Genomic DNA, 22,013 nt, shown 5'->3' on the forward strand with positions numbered 1-22,013 from the left:
TCCAAGTACCCCTAAAGCACCCCCCAGCGTGAACTGACTTTCGGCGTCTAATAGACGCCGTGTCAGTTCACTGACAGCATCAGCCCACAGCTGCGGCAGAGCATGGCTACAGTAAAATGGCGTCTGAAGCCCTGCATATGCAGGATACAAAAGTAGCCCGTGAGTATGGGCCATAAGGGTTTGTCATCCAGTTCAATCCTTTCCCTCCCTTCCCTTTCACTTCCGACCAGAGTTCCTTGAAAGGCCTTAGGATATGTCCAATCTTCCCAGAGTGCCAAGCAAGTGTTCCGTTAAATACCATTTTGTGTACTTGAAGTGTTCCATCAGATCTTTAATTTCCTGTTGTGTATAAACCTTTAAAATAAAGACTTTCCACTTTTTAAAAAATGTCTGTTTTCTTATCCTTGTGATTTAACGTATCAAGTTTATCCAACTGGTGAAGGTGCATGAGCTCTTCCTTAACATCCCAGAGCGAAGGAATACTTGAATATATCCACTTGTTGAAAATCACTTTGAGGGCCTTTTTCCACCAGCGTTTGCGCTGGCTGAATCGCAAAAACGCAAACCGCTAGCGATTTTACAATCGCTACGGTTTGCTTTTTAACATAGGAATCGCGGTCGGTCATTTCCACTACCGCGATTCGTTTTTGTCAGGAACGCGAACGCGCGGCGGAGCGATATTTGCCGCGATTTTGCTATGCAGTGCATAGCATAGCAAAATCGCGGCGGCGAACATCGGGGAATCGCCGGTAATTGCGATTCAGCAATCGCTAGCGTTCAGCGTGAACGCTAGCGATTGCAAGTGGAAAAGGGCCCTGAGAGCTGTAATTAAAATCAGGTGAGCTAATTTGCTCATGACTTGGGTGGTTGCCTGAGGATTACCCTCCACCTCTGGCTTGGGTTCCTCGTAGTTGAACAACAGTAACAAAGGGTGCGGTTCCAATTGGATTTTGCACATTTCTTTGATATAACATAACACTTTTTTCCAGAATTCTATAACTGCTGGACTGCTCCACACACAGTGGAATAAGTCAGCATCAGGAAAGTCGCATTTGGGGCATTTTGGCGTATAATACACTGGTGGGTTCTTATATTTAATGTTGAAGGCATAGTTGGCTTTATGGATAAATTTGAGATGATATTCTCATCAGTTTTCCCCAACTATTAACTTATGGACCACTTTATATCCCTCAAGAATTTTATATGGGTGGTCATCACCTGGTATATGTTTGGACCAACTGGATACGTTATTAGCTGCTTTTTTGGAAACCGTTATTTGTTGGAGATCTATCTGAATCGTGGACAGTGATATTTTAGGAACATGCGGGGCTAGGAATTCATCTACCGTATTTTTCAGGCCATAAGACGCACTTTTTCTCCCCCCAAAATGGGGGTGAAAAGTCACTGCGTCTTATGGTCCGAATACAACAATTTTAGCTGGGTGTCTGCCCCCTGTCCTGTGTCCGGTCGGCTGTAGTGTCTCCTGGCTGCTGTCCCTTGTTTACTCCTTTGTTACAGTGTCTTTAGGGGCATTCCACAGCATCTATTTAAGCTGCGGCACCCATGGCCCCTGGGGTAACGTGCGGCTCGGAAGTAAGGTATAATTTGTACCTGACAGGAGGGAGAAGTCCGATCCGACAGCTGCAGCGATCGCAGCACACACCGATGGAAGAGGGGGCAGAGCGGCAGGGCATCCCAGCTGACCTCGGGCGCTGTGGCTTACAGCATAACGGGGCCAGAGAGGAGGAATCAATAGCGGTAATCGTCCATAGCAAGCCGCTCGGGGGTCCGTGCACGCTGCCATAGCGTCTCTCATCACTTCCGCTTATGTCACTAATGCGGAAGTGATGAGAGAGACGCTATGGCAGCGTGCACGGACCCCCGAGCGGCTTGCTAAGGACGATTACCGCTATTGATTCCTCCTCTCTGGCCCCGTTATGCTGTAAGCCGCAGCGCCCGAGGTCAGCTGGGATGCCCTGCCGCTCTGCCACCTCTCCCATCGGTGTGGGCTGCGATCGCTGCAGCTGTCAGATCGGACTTCTCCCTCCTGTCAGGTACAAATTATACCTCACTTCCGAGCCGCACGTTACTCCGGGGGCCATGGGTGCCTCATGCTACATGCTAGTGGGCAAGTGTGGGCTGTCAGTGGAAGCTCCTTGACGACAGACTTGCCGAGGGCTCAGCACTGGAACAGCGAGGAGAAGCGTGATGGAAGAATATTGGGCTGTTTTTTTTCCCTTCAGCAATATATATATGAGGATAACGTGCTGGTGAGACGGGGCGGGATGTTATGTGTGGTTTGGGGGGGGGGGCAGGGTGTTGTGTGCAGGGGGGCCATATTATGTGGTAAGGAGAGGAGGAACAGACAAGGCAGGGTTGTTATTTGCTGTAGGGGGCAGGGAGTCGTGTGACAGGGGTTTCATGTGGGGGAGGATGGGGCTGAGTGTCATATGCTGATGGGAGGAAGGGTGTCGAGCTGGGGGGACAGGTGCTGTTTTTACAGGGGAATGGAGCTCTGACTGAGGGGGGTGGGAGCAGGCACCATTTCAGTGTTTGCCATAGGTGCCATATAACCCAGACATGCCACTGCACTCAAGACTCAGGACAGAGAACACACAGGACTCCGGACAGTCAACACAGAGGACTCAGGACAGGACATACACAGGACTAAGGACAGAGAAGGACAGGAGACTGAGGGGGGCACATATGAGCACACAGGGGCACATATGAGGACACAAGGGAGACACACAAGGTACAAGGGGACACAAGGACATAATAATTGAGGAGGGAAGAAGATACTCAAGACGCTACTGCACCATGGATGCACCAGATTTAGTATATATTTTTTTCCCATGTTTTTGTCCTCTAAACCTAGGTGCGTCTTATGGTCCGGAGCGTCTTATAGTCCGAAAAATACGGTAGTTTGTTTAGTGTAGTTATTTTTCTGAATTGCATCCCCTTACTTTCTAGAAATGATCTCAACTGGCCATAATATAAGAAATGATGGCAAGGAATATAAAATTTAGACCCGATACCCCCAAAAGATAATAATTTACCAGCTTTTAGATCCAGTAATTGCCCCAACCGATTAATTCCTCTGTCCTGCCATTCAAAAAAACCTCCATGGGCTAAACTTGCTGGGAACTCCGACAATCCACATAAGGGCATATATTTAGAGATCAGATGGGGCATGTTAAATATTTTACATATAGGGAACAATAGGCAGCGCCAAGTTTTTCAATATAAGAAGATGGACAAAAACACTTCAACACCTAGTTCTCTGAGTTCGCTGTGGGGTCATCCGGTAAAGCAGATTCTCAATAGTAGTAAAAATCCACTGCGCTCTCATTCCATAGCCACGATCTAAAATTGAAGAGACAAGCTACACATCGCGTGATATTGTAACAACATAAATGCAGCAAGACCCGTGTAGTTGTGAACACTCTGTGCTTTCACTCGTGACACCACCACCCAATACTGGAGAGGCTCACCAGATTCAAACCACCTCGCTTTGCAGGTGGATCTCTCGCTTTGCTTTATGTCTCACTCAGGCACATCAGTGAGGCACATCCATTTGTAGGTATCAAAAAGATTTAATGTCTTCATAAAATAACAACTAAAACATAATAAGATAACACCTCATTGCGCAGTAAGTTAAAACAATTGGCACATATCCGCGCTTCTCGCGCCTCCTAACTACTCACAGGCTCCACAAAGGTATCAAGCGTGTCACAGCGGCTCTCCTAGGGCCCTTATAGATGTACTCCAAATCCCTGCGGCGTCCCGCCGGTTGGAAACTCCACTCTGCTCCGGGCTTCCGCTTGCTCGCCTAAGGGGGCGTGTCTAGGTCTGGCGTCTGGCTCCGCCCTACGCGTTTCGTCATCAAAACAGACTCATCAGGGGCTAGCGTGGCCAGTACGCAAGCCGCCCTATATACCTCCTCATCTTCCGTGACGCAACTTAATGCTTTGGCTCTGCCCAATGAGCAGCCGCCATGACGCGCTGCACAGGATCTAATGGCAGCCGCATCACATATGCATAAACTCTATGCGCCCTACTAAAAACATTAAAACAATGAACATTACCAAGCATAAATTTACATGGAATATGTATAGCAAGCAATATTATGTACAACAAGCGATATTAAAATAGGTGCCTCCCCCCCCTCCCACGCTCCAACCATTACATAACATCCTCACACATCAATGGCTGCCATCTTGTGGCTGGTCTTGATATTACACAGCATATCCAGTAACAAGTATATCAATTATTAAACTAGCCGAGTGCCCTCCCGCAATGATATCAGTGGGATGGATTAAATCCCACTAGCACCACCTACCCAAAGCGGAATCAGTTGACCCCCAATGTCCTATTATATATACGTGAACCCTCACCTATCCCTGTCATCAGATACTCACCTTAATTGCCATCTGCCCTCCTAACCATAACCCTTTATTCTATCTCAGTATACTGAACTAGTCATTAGAAATATAGCAGTTTAAATCAAACTCTATATTCATACCTGCGGGGGCAAGGGTCCCCAGCTGATATATCCACCTACCCTCCGCCTGTGAAATGTCCTTCACTTTACTTGATCCCCGCCATTTCGGGGCCCATTTTTCAATCCCCATGAACCTGAGTTGGGATGGATCACTGTTGTGCTTTAGCTTAAAATGTTTAGACACGCTATGTGATTCAAAACCCCTCGAAATATTATACACATGTTCTCCAATGCGGCTCTTTAACTCTCTGGTCGTGCGACCAATGTATTCCAGCCCACATGGGCACCACAATATGTACACCACTCCCTTAGAGTTACATGTGATGCACTGCCTGATTTTATGTGTATAACCCGTGTTCCTGGCCACAAAATCCTTCCCCCTGCATCCCTTCGCCTCCCTACACCCCCTACAATTCCTGCAAGGAAAGAAACCCACCTGCCCCAATAGGTCGGCTCCCGAGGTCCTAGGTGGGTCTACAAAACTGGTGACCAACCTAGACCGTAGATTCGGGGCCTTCCTATATACAAAGGCTGGCTTTTCTGGAAGGTGACTCCTGAGGATCCCATCCATTTTCAGGATGTTCCAATGTTTCCGGAATATTTTCTCAACATCCCTATATTGCCTATTGTATCCCAATAGCACCGAAAAATCTGTATTGCTCAACGGGGATCGGGCAACATCCCTGACCAGATCACTTCTATCCATCTGTCCCACCAGCATAGCCTCCTCCCCCACTACAGTGCGATCATACCCTTTTTCCACGAATTTCTCAACCAATATCTTACTCTGTGTTGCATAATCCCCCTCAAAGGTACAATTTCTCTTAATCCTCATTAGTTGCCCTCTGGGGATATTATTAAGCCACCTGGGATGGTGGCAGCTGGAATTGGGTATGTATGCATTTCTGTCCGTGGGCTTGAAAAAGGTCTTTGTTACTAATGCTCCCCCTTCTTTCCATATCTCCAGGTCGAGGAAATTTATCCTCTCCTGGCTTGAACTAAACGTTAATTTGATTTCATCCCACATCTGGTTCATCATCTCACAAAATTCATCTAACTCAGTTTTAGGGCCTCTCCATATAAACAACAGGTCGTCTATGAACCTAGTCCACAGTACAATACGACCCCTGCTATCTCTATTCAACACCAACTCTTCCCACTTACCCATATAAATGTTTGCAACGCTGGGAGCGAACTTCGCTCCCATCGCACAGCCCTGTCGTTGTATATAATATCGTCCATCATACCAGAAGTAATTATGCCGGAGAGAATATGACAAAAGTTTCAATATAAACTGGATCTGCAAATCATGCAGCTCCGAACCCCCCTTCAGGGCATCTTCCACCAGCCCCAAACTTTTCCCATGGGGGATGACGGTGTACAGGGACGACACATCGGCCGTAACCAGCCAGTCATCCCCACTCACCGCCACCCCCTCCATTATCTGTAGCAGGTGCTTGGTGTCCCTGAGTAGTTTCGGTAATTTAGCCACCTCATCCTGCAAAAAAATATCTACATACTCACCAATTCTTTGGGTCAAGGAGCCTACCCCGCTCACAATGGGCCTCCCAGGGGGGTTTCTTTGGTCCTTATGTATTTTCGGATTATAATATATTACAGGGATGCGTGGCACTGTAGGTAGTAAATAATTCAGTTCCTGTGTACTGATGATACCCTCTTTTTCCCCGTCGAGCAATATCCCCCCCAACACTTTCTTAAACTCATTGGTCGGATTTCCTCCCAACCTCCCATAGGTTTCTCTGTCCCCCACTATTTTCCCCATTTCCGCCCTATATTGGTCTCCACTCAAAATCACCAACCCCCCTCCCTTATCTGCTGGCTTCAAAATTAAATCTTTATCTTCTGCCAGTTGTTTGATCTCCTGTGCCACCCTATATTTACCTTTTTCTTTTTTAATCCGGAGAACTTCCAAATCCCCAAGCACAGCCTTCTTGAATGTTTCCACCGTGCTATCTTTCCCTGTGTCTTGTGGGTTAAATAGGGACTTATTCCTAAACTGTGTGTGCTTGTATTGCCCCTGTGTGTGATCCACTCCCACTCGGAGATTATTTTTTCCCAAGAAATATTTCTTCATATTAATCCGCCTCACATATTTATTCACATCAATATACGCTTCAAATTTATTTAAACTTTTCATAGGTGCAAGTAAAGTGAAGGACATTTCACAGGCGGAGGGTAGGTGGATATATCAGCTGGGGACCCTTGCCCCCGCAGGTATGAATATAGAGTTTGATTTAAACTGCTATATTTCTAATGACTAGTTCAGTATACTGAGATAGAATAAAGGGTTATGGTTAGGAGGGCAGATGGCAATTAAGGTGAGTATCTGATGACAGGGATAGGTGAGGGTTCACGTATATATAATAGGACATTGGGGGTCAACTGATTCCGCTTTGGGTAGGTGGTGCTAGTGGGATTTAATCCATCCCACTGATATCATTGCGGGAGGGCACTCGGCTAGTTTAATAATTGATATACTTGTTACTGGATATGCTGTGTAATATCAAGACCAGCCACAAGATGGCAGCCATTGATGTGTGAGGATGTTATGTAATGGTTGGAGCGTGGGAGGGGGGGGAGGCACCTATTTTAATATCGCTTGTTGTACATAATATTGCTTGCTATACATATTCCATGTAAATTTATGCTTGGTAATGTTCATTGTTTTAATGTTTTTAGTAGGGCGCATAGAGTTTATGCATATGTGATGCGGCTGCCATTAGATCCTGTGCAGCGCGTCATGGCGGCTGCTCATTGGGCAGAGCCAAAGCATTAAGTTGCGTCACGGAAGATGAGGAGGTATATAGGGCGGCTTGCGTACTGGCCACGCTAGCCCCTGATGAGTCTGTTTTGATGACGAAACGCGTAGGGCGGAGCCAGTACGCCAGACCTAGACACGCCCCCTTAGGCGAGCAAGCGGAAGCCCGGAGCAGAGTGGAGTTTCCAACCGGCGGGACGCCGCAGGGATTTGGAGTACATCTACAAGGGCCCTAGGAGAGCCGCTGTGACACGCTTGATACCTTTGTGGAGCCTGTGAGTAGTTAGGAGGCGCGAGAAGCGCGGATATGTGCCAATTGTTTTAACTTACTGCGCAATGAGGTGTTATCTTATTATGTTTTAGTTGTTATTTTATGAAGACATTAAATCTTTTTGATACCTACAAATGGATGTGCCTCACTGATGTGCCTGAGTGAGACATAAAGCAAAGCGAGAGATCCATCTGCAAAGCGAGGTGGTTTGAATCTGGTGAGCCTCTCCAGTATTGGGTGGTGGTGTCACGAGTGAAAGCACAGAGTGTTCACAACTACACGGGTCTTGCTGCATTTATGTTGTTACAATATCACGCGATGTGTAGCTTGTCTCTTCAATTTTAGATCGTGGCTATGGAATGAGAGCGCAGTGGATTTTTACTTCTATTGAAAATATTTTACATAGCTCCCTCTAAGTCACTATGGTATCCTTTAACATTTGGTGCTTTTAAATTTTGATGGTAGGTGCCTGTGTGATGTGTGCAGCAGACCAGCTAGGGTCCATGGTTCAGCATATGAGGACTCAATTGGACCTATGGACCTAAAATTTCAATGTTTTGTTCCCCAAGCCACTTAGTTGTCACTTTATGACGCCTCATGACGCAGTGCTCCATCATGCTGGCAAATGCATGGTTCTTCATTAAATTATTCTTGGATGGTTGGAAGAAGTGGGCGCCTTTTTGGTACCATTTTTTATTCATGGCTGTGCTCTTATTTCTCAGGTTGCTTTACTGTTGGCTTGAGACAGGACTAGTGGTAGTGCTAATCTTTTCTTCTCCAGACAATAATTTTGTCAGATGCCCCAAATATTTGGAAAGGTGCTTTTTCAGAGAAAATTCTCAGCAGTCCAACCCCTGTATGTTTTTCAGAATATCAACCTGTCCTTGATGTTTTTCTTGGAGAGCCGTGGCTTTTTTTCTGCTCTTCTTGACACCAGGTTGCCCCCCAAAAGTCTTCGCCAGGTTGTCCCCCAAAAGTCTTAGAGCAAGCTCTGCACTGGTGGCACTCCTATCCCACAGCTGAATCCTCTTAGGAGACGGTCCTTATGCTTGTTGGAGTTTTTCGGGTTACCTGAAACCTTCTTTACAACAATTAAACCTCTCCTTGAAGTCCTTGATGATCCAATAAATGGTTGATTTAGGCGCAATTTTAGTAGCGCCAGTATCCTTGCCTGTGGAGCACCTTTTTTTGCAACACGATGATTGCATGTTTCCTTGCTAGCTTTGATGTTTCCTTGCAGGCAACTATGGAAGAACAATGATTTCAAGCATCACCCTCCTTTTTAAATGACAACTGAAGCAAGAAGGATATGGAGGCTGCCATACAGTGGTTTGCAAAAGTATTCGGCCCCCTTGAAGTTTTCCACATTTTGTCATATTACTGCATTAATCATGAATCAATTTTATTGGAATTTCACGTGAAAGACTAATAAAAAGTGGTGTACACGTCATACAAGATTCCAAAAATAAAAAAAATAAAAACTGCAAAGTGGGGTGTGCGTAATTATTCAGCCCCCTGAGTCAATACTTTGTAGAACCACCTTTTGCTGAAATTACAGTTGCCAGTCTTTTAGGGTATGTCTCTACCAGCTTTGCACATCTAGAGACTAAAATCCTTGCCCATTCTGTTTGTAAAACAGCTCCAGCTCAGTCAGATTAGATGGACAGGGTTTGTGAACAGCACTTTTCAGATCTTGCCACAGATTCTCGATTGGATCTAGATCTGGACTTTGCCTGGGCCATTCTAACACATGGTTATGTTTTGTTTTAAACCATTCCATTGTTGCCCTGGCTTTATGTTTAGGGTCATTGTCCTGCTGGAAGGTGAACCTCCGCCCCAGTCTCAAGTCTTTTGCAGACTCCAAGAGGTTTTCTTCCAAGATTGCCCTGTGTTTGGCCCATCCATCTTCCCATCAACTCTGACCAGCTTCCCTGTCCCTGCTGAAGAGAAGCACCCCCAGAGCATGATGCTGCCACCACCATATTTGACAGTGGGGATGGTGTGTTCAGAGTGATGTGCAGTGTTAGTTTTCCACAACACATTGCGTTTTGCATTTTGGCCAAAAAATTTAATTTTGGTCTCTGACCAGAGCACCTTCTTCCACATGTTAGCAGTTTGCCACAAGCCATGTGGGGGACACAGCAAACTGACTTTTTATGCTTTTCTGTTAACAATGGCTTTCTTCTTGCCACTCTTCCATAAAGGCCAACTTTGTGCAATACACGACTAATAGTTGTCCTATGGACATATTCCGCCACCTGAGCTGTAGATCTCTGCAGCTCGTCCAGAGTCACCATGGCCCTCTTGACTGCATTTCTGATCAGCGCTCTCCTTGCTCAACCTGTGAATTTAGATGGACGGCCTTGTCTTGGTAGGCTTACAGTTGTGCCATACTCCTATCATTTCTGAATGATCGCTTGAACAGTGTTCCGTGGGATGTTCAAGGCTTAGGAAATCTTTTTGTAGCCTAAGCCTGCTTTAAATTTCTCAATAACTTTATCCCTGACCTTTCTGGTGTTTTCTTTGGACTTCATGGTGTTGTTGCTCCCAATATTTTCTTAGGGCCTGTTTCCACTAAACACAGTTTGGATGCAGAAAAACTTACTTCAATGAATGTCTATGGACCGGTTTCCACTAAACGCGATTTTTCTGATGCAAATTTTCCCATAGGCAATTATTGGAGTCAGTTTTCTGCATCCATTCTGCGTGTAGTGGAAACAGGCCCTTAGACAACCGCTGAGGCCGTCACAGAGCAGCTGTATTTGTACTGACATTAGATTTCAGACAGGTGCACTCTATTTAGGCATTAGCACTCATCAGGCAATGTCTATGGGCAACTGAGTGCACTCAGACCAAAGGGGGCTGAATAATTACGCACACCCCACTTTGCAGTTATTTATTTGTAAAAAATGTTTGGAATCACGAATGATTTTCGTTCCACTTCTCACATGTACACCACTTTGTATTGGTCTTTCACATGGAATTTCAATAAAATTGATTCATGTTTGGTGCAGTAATATGACAAAATGTGAAAAACTTCAAGGGGGCCGAATACTTGCAAACCACTGTATTTATTTCCTTTTAAACAATACTAGTTGTCTGGCTATACTGCGGATCCTTTGCCTCTAACACTTTTAGCCATAGACCCTGATCAAGCATGCAGCTGATCAGGTGTTTCTGACATTGTCAGACCTGACAAGATTAGCTGCATGCTTGTTTCTGGTGTTGCACTACAGCCAGGGCAGGATTTGTACTTTTAACCACCCAAGGCCCACTGTCACCAGCCACCCCCTGACCAACAGCATGTCAACCAAAGCCCCCCTCCAACGTACACACACATTTTCTCCGACACTATAAGATGACCCCCCCCCCTAACCCTCCTGCAGTATAAGTAGCCAGATTGTCTCCCACCCTCCCTCTCCTATACTAGCCACCCCCTCCCCACCCCCATGTTGTATAGCTAGTAGCCAACCCCCCCCCCCCCAAATGTAATAGAGCTAGTAGCCTCCCCCCCACCATGTAGTTGTAAGTTGTAGCCAGCTTCCTGTGTAGTCAGACCCCCACAGAATAGGTAGTAGCTTTTCCCCCTAAGCTGAGGTTTCACTCACCTCTCCTGGCTCTGAATCTGCTGCAGCGCCGATGGTGGGCAGCTACAGACCTCCTGCAGAGTTGTGAGCAGGAGTATAGTTAGTGATTCTCCTATCGATGCATCACATGTGAGAGATGCCTTGGAGGAGAGACACACAGTGGCAGCTGAGGGGAAGAGGAAGTTTTGGTGTTGCAGTGGACTCTGTTCCAGCCAGGAGAGGTGGGTGACTGCACAACTAAGCTGGAAAAGCTACTATATACCTATACTCCTTCCGCTCGCGACTCTGCAAGAGGTCTGTAGCTGCCAACCGCAATGTGGCAGCGAAAAAAATGAAGGGGGCTGCGAACCGGGTCTATGTGCTGGGGGTTGGCTGTTAACTGCTTAAGTACCAGCACCCTTTCTCTGCTGCCACCCTAGGCCATGGCCTAGGAGGCCTTGCCACAAATCCGGCCCTGACTACAGCAGCCAAATAGACCAGCATGTCTGCCAGGCAACTGGTATTGTTAAAAAGGAAATAAATATGGCAGCCTCTGTATTCTTCTCACCAAAGTTGTCCTTTAAGCATCCAGTTTGATATTGTAACTCAATCAACATGACAGAACTTTCAACCTGTGTTAACGAGAAGATTACTGAAATGATCTCAGCAGGTCCTTTTGTGACAGGGCTGCAATGCTGTGGAAATGAGTTTTTGGGATTAAGTTAATTTTCATGGAAAAGAAGAACTTTGAAATTCATCTGATCACTCTTTATAGCATTGTGGAGTATATGCATATTCCCATCATTAAAGTGAACCTCCGGACTAAAAATCGACTCAAGCACTGAAAAGGCTTGGTGTTTCTTTAACAATTTCACAGCATCAGAACTTTTTCTCTTATACAAGCCTAATTTTTACTTGCACAGAAGAAAACTGCCCGGGCTTTTTTCCCCTGATGCTGTGCAAAGCATGATGGGATTTCTGATGTTGTTCCTGTTCTGCTGTTTTGGTGCATTTTTTTTTTTTTTTTTTTTACATTTTGAATTTGACATTTGAAGCCTAGCGTGTGCAGCTGGGAGGGGTAATCAGGACAGTTGGAACTGTCTCCTGCTCCTTGTCATCTCCTTTCAACCAAAAAGATGGCTGCCCCCATGAATCACAAACATTTGCCTGTTTTTTTAAAACCGGGTGGGTAAGAGATTATATTACCTATCTATTCTAATTAACATAACTAATGTAACTTGATAACAGTATGTTTGTTTAGGCTGAAGTTCCCCTTTAAAACTGAAGCAGCAAGCTTTGTGACAACCAGTATTTGTGCCATTCTCAGAACTTTTCGGCCATGACTGTAGTGCACAGTCTGGATGCAGCTCTGGAACTGACTAGTCAGTAATTTGCTGCTGCTGGTTGGAGTCAGCAGAGGTTTTTCTGTTCTCGTGCTAGAGTGTTCATTACTCCATTCTGCTGCCAGCACTGCAGAGCGCTGCCTATTCATGTCACTAGAGAATTCACACACACTACTGGGATTGGCTGTCAGCAGAGATGAATAATGGCTTCTCATTCACCCCATTATTGCAATTCTCTCTGCATTTACTGTCTGGGTGTCATGTGATCAGTACACATCACTGTTAGTTACTCTGAAGACAGCCACTACTGGAGGCTCCTGTTCCTAGAAACAGCGAGGCTAATATCATATCAAACCAGGGACCTATCTGAGACCTCTTTTCCACAAACAGCTGAACTACTCATTTATTTAGCAATTCAACCACCCGGCCACAAGCGCCATTCAGCTGCAATAACATGCAGCAGAATAGCAGTGTTAGATAATTCCACGTGTGTCACGTTTGACACACAGTGGAGTTACCCGGCAGCAGAAAAAAAGGACTCGCGTTGCGTCTGAGCGCGGCAACTACTGTGCTCTGATGCAACTCTATGGGGGGGGACTGACTATCCACCACCTGCAAGGCACTGGCTGATGGATGGAAGCAGCTGACAGGCTGAGCAAATTCACTGCCTTCAGCTGCTAGTTGAAAAGAGGCCTTCAAGAGACTCAGAGATGAGTCAAGTGGCCGTTTTTTACTTACCTGGGGCTTCCTCCAGTCCCATAAGCATGGATGTGTTCCTCGCTGTCCTCCCGAGTGCCTCCGTTAAGCTGCAAGCTTCTCGGGTGTACGCCTCAGTGACGTCAGCGGGGGGCCTTCTGCGCATGAGTGGACCATTTGCGCAAGCGCAGAAGACCCCGGCTGACGTCACTCAGTCAAACTGAGCCCAGTACTGGGAGTTGATTGCGGCTGAACGGAGGATTCCGTGAGGACTGCGAGGAATGCATCCATACTTATGGGGTTGGAAGAAGCCCCAGGTAAGTAAAAAAACAAAAACATCCACTTGACTCATCTCTGAGTCTCTTTAAAGGACTTACAATGCGAGAATGGTAAAAAAAAGTTAAATACCTGGCTGTAAGTTTTATCTACCTATCGGATGCCATCTGTGCCGTGGTTTCTTTTTTATTTTCAGCCTGAGGTCAGGACCCGACCTGATCCATTGGGTTGTCTGCATTAGCCCCATTAAAGATGGCCGCCAGGTCCTGCCGCGCCTGCGCAATTCTCATAGCTGTGAGTGCGGCTGCTACAGCCCCATCATGGCTCCCGGCAGTCTCGTGGACGTAAAGTGCGCAAGACTGCTGGGAGCCTTGACGGAGCTGGAGGAGGACTCAGATGTGCGCATCCGCACTCGCGGCTACGAGAACTGCACAGGCGTGGCAGGACCTGACAGCCATCTTTAATGGGGCAAATGCAGACAATCCGAGGGATCGGGTCCGGTCCCGACCTCAGGCTGAAAATAAGAAACCACGGCGGAATGAAACAGAGTGCGCGGATGGTGTCCTCTGTGGATAAAACTTGCAGCCAGGTATTTAACTTTTTTTTTTTTACCATTCTCACATCGTAAGGCCTTTAAGGCTAGTGCACACCAAAAATTGCTGGGACTTGGTGACTGCGATTTTGCAAAGCGGTTTTTGGATAAACCAAACCAGCACATGCACCAAATCACAACGCTGCTGTGGGCACACCCTCTTAGGGCGAAGCAGGTCATCTGGGCGCATGCACGGAGGGGTGTAGCGGCAAAGAATGGCTATAGCTGCGATGCACCCTGTCTGCACCCTGCATAAGGTTAATTTAGGGTTCTGGCAATCATCAGTCTCCGAATTACTTCTCCCTCCGAGTCGCTGCGACTTGGATGGAAAATGGTATTAAACGCCGCCCAGTGATTCATCGGCACTAGAGTGAGCCATCATTCGGCTCGCCCTCCGCCCAACTGACCGGCCAGCGTACGCCTCATAGGTTGGTGTGAACTCAGAATAACTTGTGGTGAAACTGCCTTTGTGTTTGCATTTTTTTTTTTTATTTATTTATTTATTTATTTTTTAGGTGTAGTGGAAGAGTTTGAGCATCTGTCACTTAGTAATTAAAGCCCAACCCCTAGACACAGTGGTTGTTTTCTCTTTGCCGCCCTCAGTGGCAGAGCTTGTGTGTAGTGTAGTGTAGCCCCTTAATGAGCTGACCTGAGATAATGTATCTGGACAGGAGCCCCTGTGCCAGCCAGTCTCTGCATTTCCCCCACCTCAGACTTCCAGAGCTGCAGACTACAATTTTCTAAGACTATTAGAAAGACTACATGTTCCTCTCCTAGCAATTCTTAGCAGCATGTTACTTGTGGACCAAGCAGCAGCCTCCCCCACACAGCCAGCTGTCAACTCCTACTGCTGGGCAACTTCAGGGTATGTTGCTCTTTCTTACACCATATTTTTCACTTCAGAATTCTCATGTAATACATAATAAGATTGGCCATTTTAATTGCTGATCTTACTTATTCTACTTCATTATTTAAAAGACAATGATTAAAAAATAAAATAAAAACCCATTGTAATAGTTCAATAAACATTTACAGGTATTCAGTGATAGAACAATAAACCATAAGGATCTTGATCTGTTTGTTACATGATGTAGCAGGTGACGCATATGGTGGCTGCCATTATTATTATTTATTTATATAGCGCCAACATCTTCCGTAGCGCTGTACATAGTACAAACAAATAATGGGGAACAAATATACATAAGAAATACAAGACACTGTACAGTCATGACATTGAATAGAATAAATACAAATACATACATAGTTGATGTGTAGTTATTACATGTGCATATCAGAAACACTAGGAGGAGGTCCCTGCCCTTGCGAGCTTACAATGTAGATGGTAGTGGGAAGAATACAACAGGGAAGGAAACACAGGGGTTAGTGAGTGAGCCAGTGTGCCTTCAGTGCTGCCTATCGCAAATTATAGGCTTGTTTGAACAGGTGTATTTTCAGAGTACGTTTGAAGGTTTCTAGACTCGTGGCATGATGAAAAGGCTGAAGGAGAGCGTTCCAAAGGAAAGGGATAGCCCGTGAGAAGTCTTGGGATACAAGAGTAAGAGGAGGTGACTAGGCTGGAGGACAAAGCATCTCCTGTGAGGAACGGAGGGTCCGGGCGGGGAGGTATCTGGAGATTAAAGAGGAAATGTATGGAGGCGATAGCTTGTGTAGAGCTTTGTTTTTGTATGCAAGCGTGAGAAGTTTAAACTGGATCCTTTGGGCAACTGGTAACCAATGGAGGGATTGGCAGAGAGGGGCTGCCTCAGAGGATCTAGAAGAGAGGTGAATGAGACGGGCGGAGTTTAGTAGGGATTGGAGAGGTGCCAGTCTGTTTTTTGGTAGACCACAGAGTCGGGTGTTACAGGAGATGATTAGGGCATGCACAAGCATTTTAGTTGCTTCTTGTGAAAGGAAGGGACGGATTCTGGAAATGTTTTTGAGATGGTAGTAGCAGGAGGTAGTTAATGTGTTGCTATATGGTATAAAGGAGAGCTCGGAGTCCAGAGTTACCCCCAGGCAACGAGCTTTGGGGGTTGATGCTATTGGGGTGTTATCTACATTGATTGTGACAATGGGAGGTGGAACAGAGAGCGAAGGTGGAAATATCACAATCTGTTTTGCTCATATTGAGTTTAAGGAGGCGAGATGACATAAATGTAGATACAGCGGATAGACATTCAGGGACTTTTGATAGTAGTGTGGAGAGGCCTGGGGCAGAACAATAAATTTGGGTGTCTTCAGCATAGAGGTGACATTGAAACCCAAAAGAGCTTATTATTTGTCCCAGGCCGTGGGTGTAAATGGAAAAGAGGAGGGGTCCAAGGAAGGAGCCTTGTGGTACTCCCACAGACAGTGGGCGAGGAGGAGTTGGTATTGGCATAGGAGACCATGAAGGAATGTCCAGGCAGGTAAGAGTTGATCCAGGAGTGTGCTAGGCCCTTGATTCCCAGTGTTGAGAGGGTCTGGAGAAGTAGGGTACGATCAACCGTGTCAACGCGAAGGACAGATCTAGGAGTATTAGTACCGAAAATCTGCCTTTGGCTTTAGCAACTAGAAGGTCATTGGCAACCTTAGTGAGAATTGTTTCAGTAGAGTGTTGAGGGCGGAAGCCGGACTGGAAGTTCCCCAACAGGGAATTAGCAGAGAGAAAGTTAGACAACTCTGAGTAAATGTGGTGTTCCAACAGTTTTTCGCATGCATGTGATACCCCATTCCTACCCCTCTTCCATGGGCTTGCTCCTGGCTGGCTTTGGCTGCCTGCGAGTCTGCTAGTCTATGGACTGACTCAGGCTGAGAGGCTCTGCGAGTGCGACGCAGTCACACACTGCGTATTTATGGCTGCCTGCGGCCACCCCACTCTTGCTCGCTGTCGTCGGCTCCTCCCCCCGCCAAGCCCAAGCGTGAGGTGGGCTGCCTGTATCTTTCCCGTTGCGCCGTGCAGCCTGCCAGTGTTGTCAACCTTTCACGTTATTTTTTACTGACAAATACCTAAAAATTTACTGACAAAAGATTATTTTTACTGACAAAATGTCCCCACTAAATGCACATAAGAGAGAGTGTTTCACCAGCAAATGCACGTAATGACAGACAGCCTTTCATCAGTAAATGCACATGAGACAGCTTTTCCCCAGTAAATGCACATAAGAGACCGCTTTTCACCAGTAAATGCACATAAGAGATCGCTTTTCACCAGTAAATGCACAGAATAAGAGACCGCTTTTCACCGGTAAATGCACATAAGAGACCGCTTTTCACCAGCAAATACACATAAGAGACCGCTTTTCACCAGCAAATGCACATAAGAGACAGCTTTTCACCAGTAAATGCACATAAGAGACAGCTTTTCACCAGCAAATGCACATAATGACAAACAGCTAGTGTCCCCAGTATATGTAGTCAGGGATATATGTGCATTGTACCTGTAGCCAGAGGTATATGTAGCCAGGGATATATGTGCCCAGTATATGTAGGCAGGGGTATTATTTGTCCCCAGTATATGTAGGCAGGGGTATATGACCCAGTATATGTAGTCAGGGATATATGTGCCCAGTACATGTAGCCAGGGATATATGTGCCCAGTATATGTAGGCAGGGGCATTATATGTCCCCAGTATATGTAGTCAGGGATATATGTGCCCAGTATATGTAGGCAGAGATATATGTCCCAGTATATGTAGGCAGGGGTATATGTCCCAGTATATGTAGGCAGGGTTATATGTCCCAGTATATAGGGACCCTGTTTAGGTAGTGAGTGACAGGGACCCCTTTAGTTAGTGAGTGACAGGAGGCCCCCCTCCCTCTAGCCGCCGCCGCCCCCCCCCCCCCCCCCTCACCTTGCAGCAGCGTCAGACCTCGATCAGCGGGCGACCCGACCGGACACACCCGCTCTATATGCGGAAGTGATGTCAGTTCTGCATATCAGTGCGGCGTGCTAGGGCCTAGCGCCCGTACTGTTGGTCGCCGCCTGATCGAGGTCTGACGCAGCGTCCAAAGGGGGGAGAGCGGCAGCCAGGCAGCGCCTCTTAGAGACAGGCGCCTGGGTGCCTTGCACCTGCCCAGGCTCGGCCCTGGCCCCAGATATGGGAGGGGGAAGCTGGAAAGGCAAGGAATGGTGATCAGGTTACTTCGGTTAATGTGTGTGGAGGAGTGAGGATGGTCAGTGCGGGATGTGGTGTTTACCAGAGTGCAGTGAGGTCTGGGAGAGGGTCCTGGATTGAGTGGTATGTCCCCGGCAGCAAGTAGGAGTAGTAGGCAGAGATGAGAGAGGTGAGGATGTGATTTGTATGTGACAGAGGGCAGTTTAAAGCAGAACTGTAGAGAGAAAATAAACACATTGTTTCACTTACCTGGGGCTGCCCCAAGCCCCCAGCAGCCGTCCTGTTCCGCGCCGCTTCGACGAGCCTCCGTTCTCCCGCCGCCAGCTACTTTCGGTTTGGCTGCCTGGCCACTGAGCCTGCGCGGCTCTGGCCACGCGTATCCTTTCTTGCGTTCCCCGCTATTGCAGAGGGGAATGCGAAGAAAGCATACGCTTGGCAGGGCAGCACTGGCATCGACTTACAAGTCGAGGTACATGATGGAGCGGCGGCGGGAGAACGGAGGCTCGGGCAGGACCGACGCGGGACAGCACAACTGCTGGGTGCTTGGGGAAGCCCCAGGTAAGTGAAACAATGTGTTTATTTTCTATCTACAGTTCCGCTTTAAGAGACCTGGAGGAAGGTATGTGTGACTTGAGAAATAAGAATAGACAAATAGAAAAAAAATCTGTGTCCCACTACAAATTCTGTTTTCAGAACCACTGAAATCCTATTGCAAGCAACAAGGGGAAAGCGTATTCAAAACTTTGAATTAACTTACCTTAGGGAGTTACTTTTATTTAGAACATGCTGGATTTATTGGACTACAATGATAACTTAAATTCTGATCTACCTGCTATCTTATACTGTTGGAATGGGTTTAGGACTCCTTGCTCCTGTTGCCCATAAGGTGGCAGCACCACCACAGAATGTGTGCCCAACTTTAAAAAAATCCGAGGCAAAAATAAACTGGTGAGAAAAATAATTGTATCTATCCTCCTCCTCCTAAAAATGACTTTTTTTAGACATCCCACAGTTCTATTTTATACTTAAATCTAGTTTTTAAGTTTTTGCTGTTTCTTTGTCTCTGCTCAATGACACCTTCATTGAAGTATGCCAGAGCTAAAATCTATGACTTTTTGACCCTTTTTATCGCTTTCCTGCTCTCAGAAGCCATTTACTGACAGGAGAGTGTTTTTATGGCTGTAATTACTTATCAGTGAGGGTTATGCTATAGTCCGACCCAGTCCTGACCTGGGCAGAAACTGTCACTTTTATACCTGATGCTTAATTTTTTCAGGCAGAGAAAGAAAAAAAGGAACACAGCATAGTTATCTGTGTCCTCAGCACTGTACATACACACGTCTATCTCATCATGTCACATGTCACCTCGTATGTCCTGTAAGGACTGAATGGCTAAGTGGAAAAGGAATGAGAATTGGCTCTTAGGTGCATGAGAAAGACAAACAACATTTTATTAATAACAATCACATATACATGCACAGTAAATACAAAAACACAAAACCGAAGACCCTATAAACCCCCCCCCCCCCCCCCCCCACAACTAAACCCATAAAAATTCTCCCCATGCGCTAGACCAACACCAAAAAAGGGGGCTGCAGTCCCCAGTGTGGCAAACTCTAGGATTCCTGTGCTCCAGAGGAGGGCAAAAGATGATGCTGATGAAAGAATGTGGCTGTAATCACAATGGCACATAGATGATGAAGTTCATAACAGCCAGTAGCGGCTGAGGAATGGCATATGATGGCAAACCGGTGTTAGTATATTAGTGATCAATAGATGCAGTTAGTAGCAGCCATGCAAGAAATGCTGTAAATAGTTCAGATGCAGAAAATCTGGCTGTTAACTTATTGGAGGCAAGAAGACAGCAAAAAAGCAATGACAACTTCCATGGTAGATATAGAACAGGCTGTTAACAAGATGTTCAGCAAAGCGAAGCAATAGATGTGTATGGCACATGCAAGGAAAATCCCTCAATCGCAGGGCATGGATTAATTGCAGATGAACAGCAGGCAAACAAGATTATCCATCGATCAAATAACGACATCAAACAGTCCCCCAATCGCAGGGTATGGATGCACTATAAACGTGCTGGATGGAGATGTCATATAGTTACCAGTCCTTTGGGTGAAGGGTTCACACAGTGGTGCAGTTGGAAACTTGAATTGCCATAGGTGCCATGTGTAGCCAGCAAAGTGTCCTCCAAGTAGCACAGTGATCCCAATGGTGTGGAAGCTGAGGAGCGCTGTCAGGAGAAGCCTGACATGTTTCGCCGCAACTAGCAGCTTTTTCAAAGGCAGACAGCGGAGACATATGTGTGGACGCCATAATGGCGTCCATAAATACTGACCGCGGCTGCGCAGCTCCGCCCGCCCGCCCCCCAGAACAACCCCGCCATCCAAAGGACTGAATGCTTCTACACTTTTATTTTAATTGTTTGTTATGAAAGAAATGTGAAAGCCACCATTGCGGACTATCCTGGGGACCAGCCGACCTGTTGTCCTCATCCCTACACAAGTCAAGCACTGTGGAGAATGGAAAAGTGAGATTGCCTTATCTGGTAAATCATGTTAAAAAAAAAAAAGCCCAATTCCAGGCAGTTATGTAGATAACATTTTTTTTCCAGACAGACCAGCAATGGCAGCCTCCATGTATGGGTTTCCTTTCATGCTTGTGCTTTGATACTGTGTGATTAGTGAGGTGCTTTGCTAGTACATCAGCACACACTGAATATGCTAATAACCTCCATCTCTCTATGCTCTCTTTGAAGTTTCTGTTAATTTTCCGGAAAGCTGCTGCAGGGGAGCTGGAGGAGGACAGCGGGTTGCACGCTCTCGCCCGCCTTTCAGAAATTGACGTCTCTATTGAGGGTGTAAAAGGAGCCAAATGCTTTTTTGAAGCAAAGGTAAGTAGATATTCATATGTAGATTGGGTAATGGGCTCATCATTAAGATACTGCCACAAATGGGAATTTATAACAAACAATCTGAATCCAAACTCTTAGGCCACGTTCACTGTGGGACGTTGTGTTTCCTGTATAACAGAATCGAAAGTCATACCACACGCTAGGGCTGCACGGTTTTTCGGTTTTAACCACTTGCCGACCGCGCACTCATACCGCGCGTCGGCAAAGTGGCAGCTGCAGGACCAGCGACGCAGTATTGCGTCGCCAGCTGCAGGCTGATTAACCTGCTGAGCGGTCTGGACGAGCTCAGCTCGTCCAACACCGCCAGAGGCTGCCGCTCAGGCCCTGCTGGGCCGATTTCCACCAAATAAAAAGCAGCACACGCAGCCGGCACTTTGCCAGCCGCGTGTGCTGCCTGATCGCCGCTGCAGCGCAGCGATCCGCCGCGTGCAGCGGCGAAAGAGGGTCCCCCCAGCCGCCCGAGCCCAGCGTAGCCGGAACAAACAGTTCCGGCCAGCGCTAAGGGCTGGATCGGAGGCGGCTGACGTCAGGACGTCGGCTGACGTCCATGACGTCACTCCGCTCGTCGCCATGGCGACGAGGTAAGCGAAACACGGAGGGCCGCTCATAGCGGCCTTCTGTGTTATTTCTTGCCGCCGGAGGCGATCGGAAGATCGCCTCCGGAGCGCCCTCTAGTGGGCTTTCATGCAGCCAACTTTCAGTTGGCTGCATGAAATCGTTTTTTTTTAATTTAAAAAAAACCCTCCCGCAGCCACCCTGGCGATTTAATCAGAACGCCAGGGTGGTTAATCAGGAAGCAGCCGCTCGGGCGAGCGGCTGCTTCCTGTCAATTCACGGCGGGGGGCTCCGTGAATAGCCTGCGGGCCGCCGATGGCGGCTCGCAGGCTAAATGTAAACACAAGCGGAAATAATCCGCTTTGTTTACATTGTACGGCGCTGCTGCGCAGCAGCGCCGTAAGGCAGATCGGC

At 46.9% G+C, this 22,013-nt stretch overlaps 1 protein-coding gene across 4 annotated transcripts in view; it reads left to right on the plus strand.

Annotated features, from left to right (window-relative positions):
* The window catches only part of LOC137521378 (EF-hand domain-containing protein D2-like), a 195,333-nt gene that overhangs the window by 168,192 nt on the left and 5,128 nt on the right, over positions 1-22,013 (plus strand). For all 4 annotated transcript variants that reach the window (XM_068240535.1, XM_068240536.1, XM_068240539.1 and 1 more), the window contains one exon: positions 20,889-21,023. In XM_068240535.1, coding sequence (XP_068096636.1) covers positions 20,889-21,023 — 135 coding nt within the window. The remainder of the gene's footprint in view (positions 1-20,888; positions 21,024-22,013) is intronic.

This window comes from Hyperolius riggenbachi, chromosome 6 (assembly GCF_040937935.1).
Source record: "Hyperolius riggenbachi isolate aHypRig1 chromosome 6, aHypRig1.pri, whole genome shotgun sequence".
Taxonomy (NCBI): Eukaryota; Metazoa; Chordata; class Amphibia; order Anura; family Hyperoliidae; genus Hyperolius; species Hyperolius riggenbachi.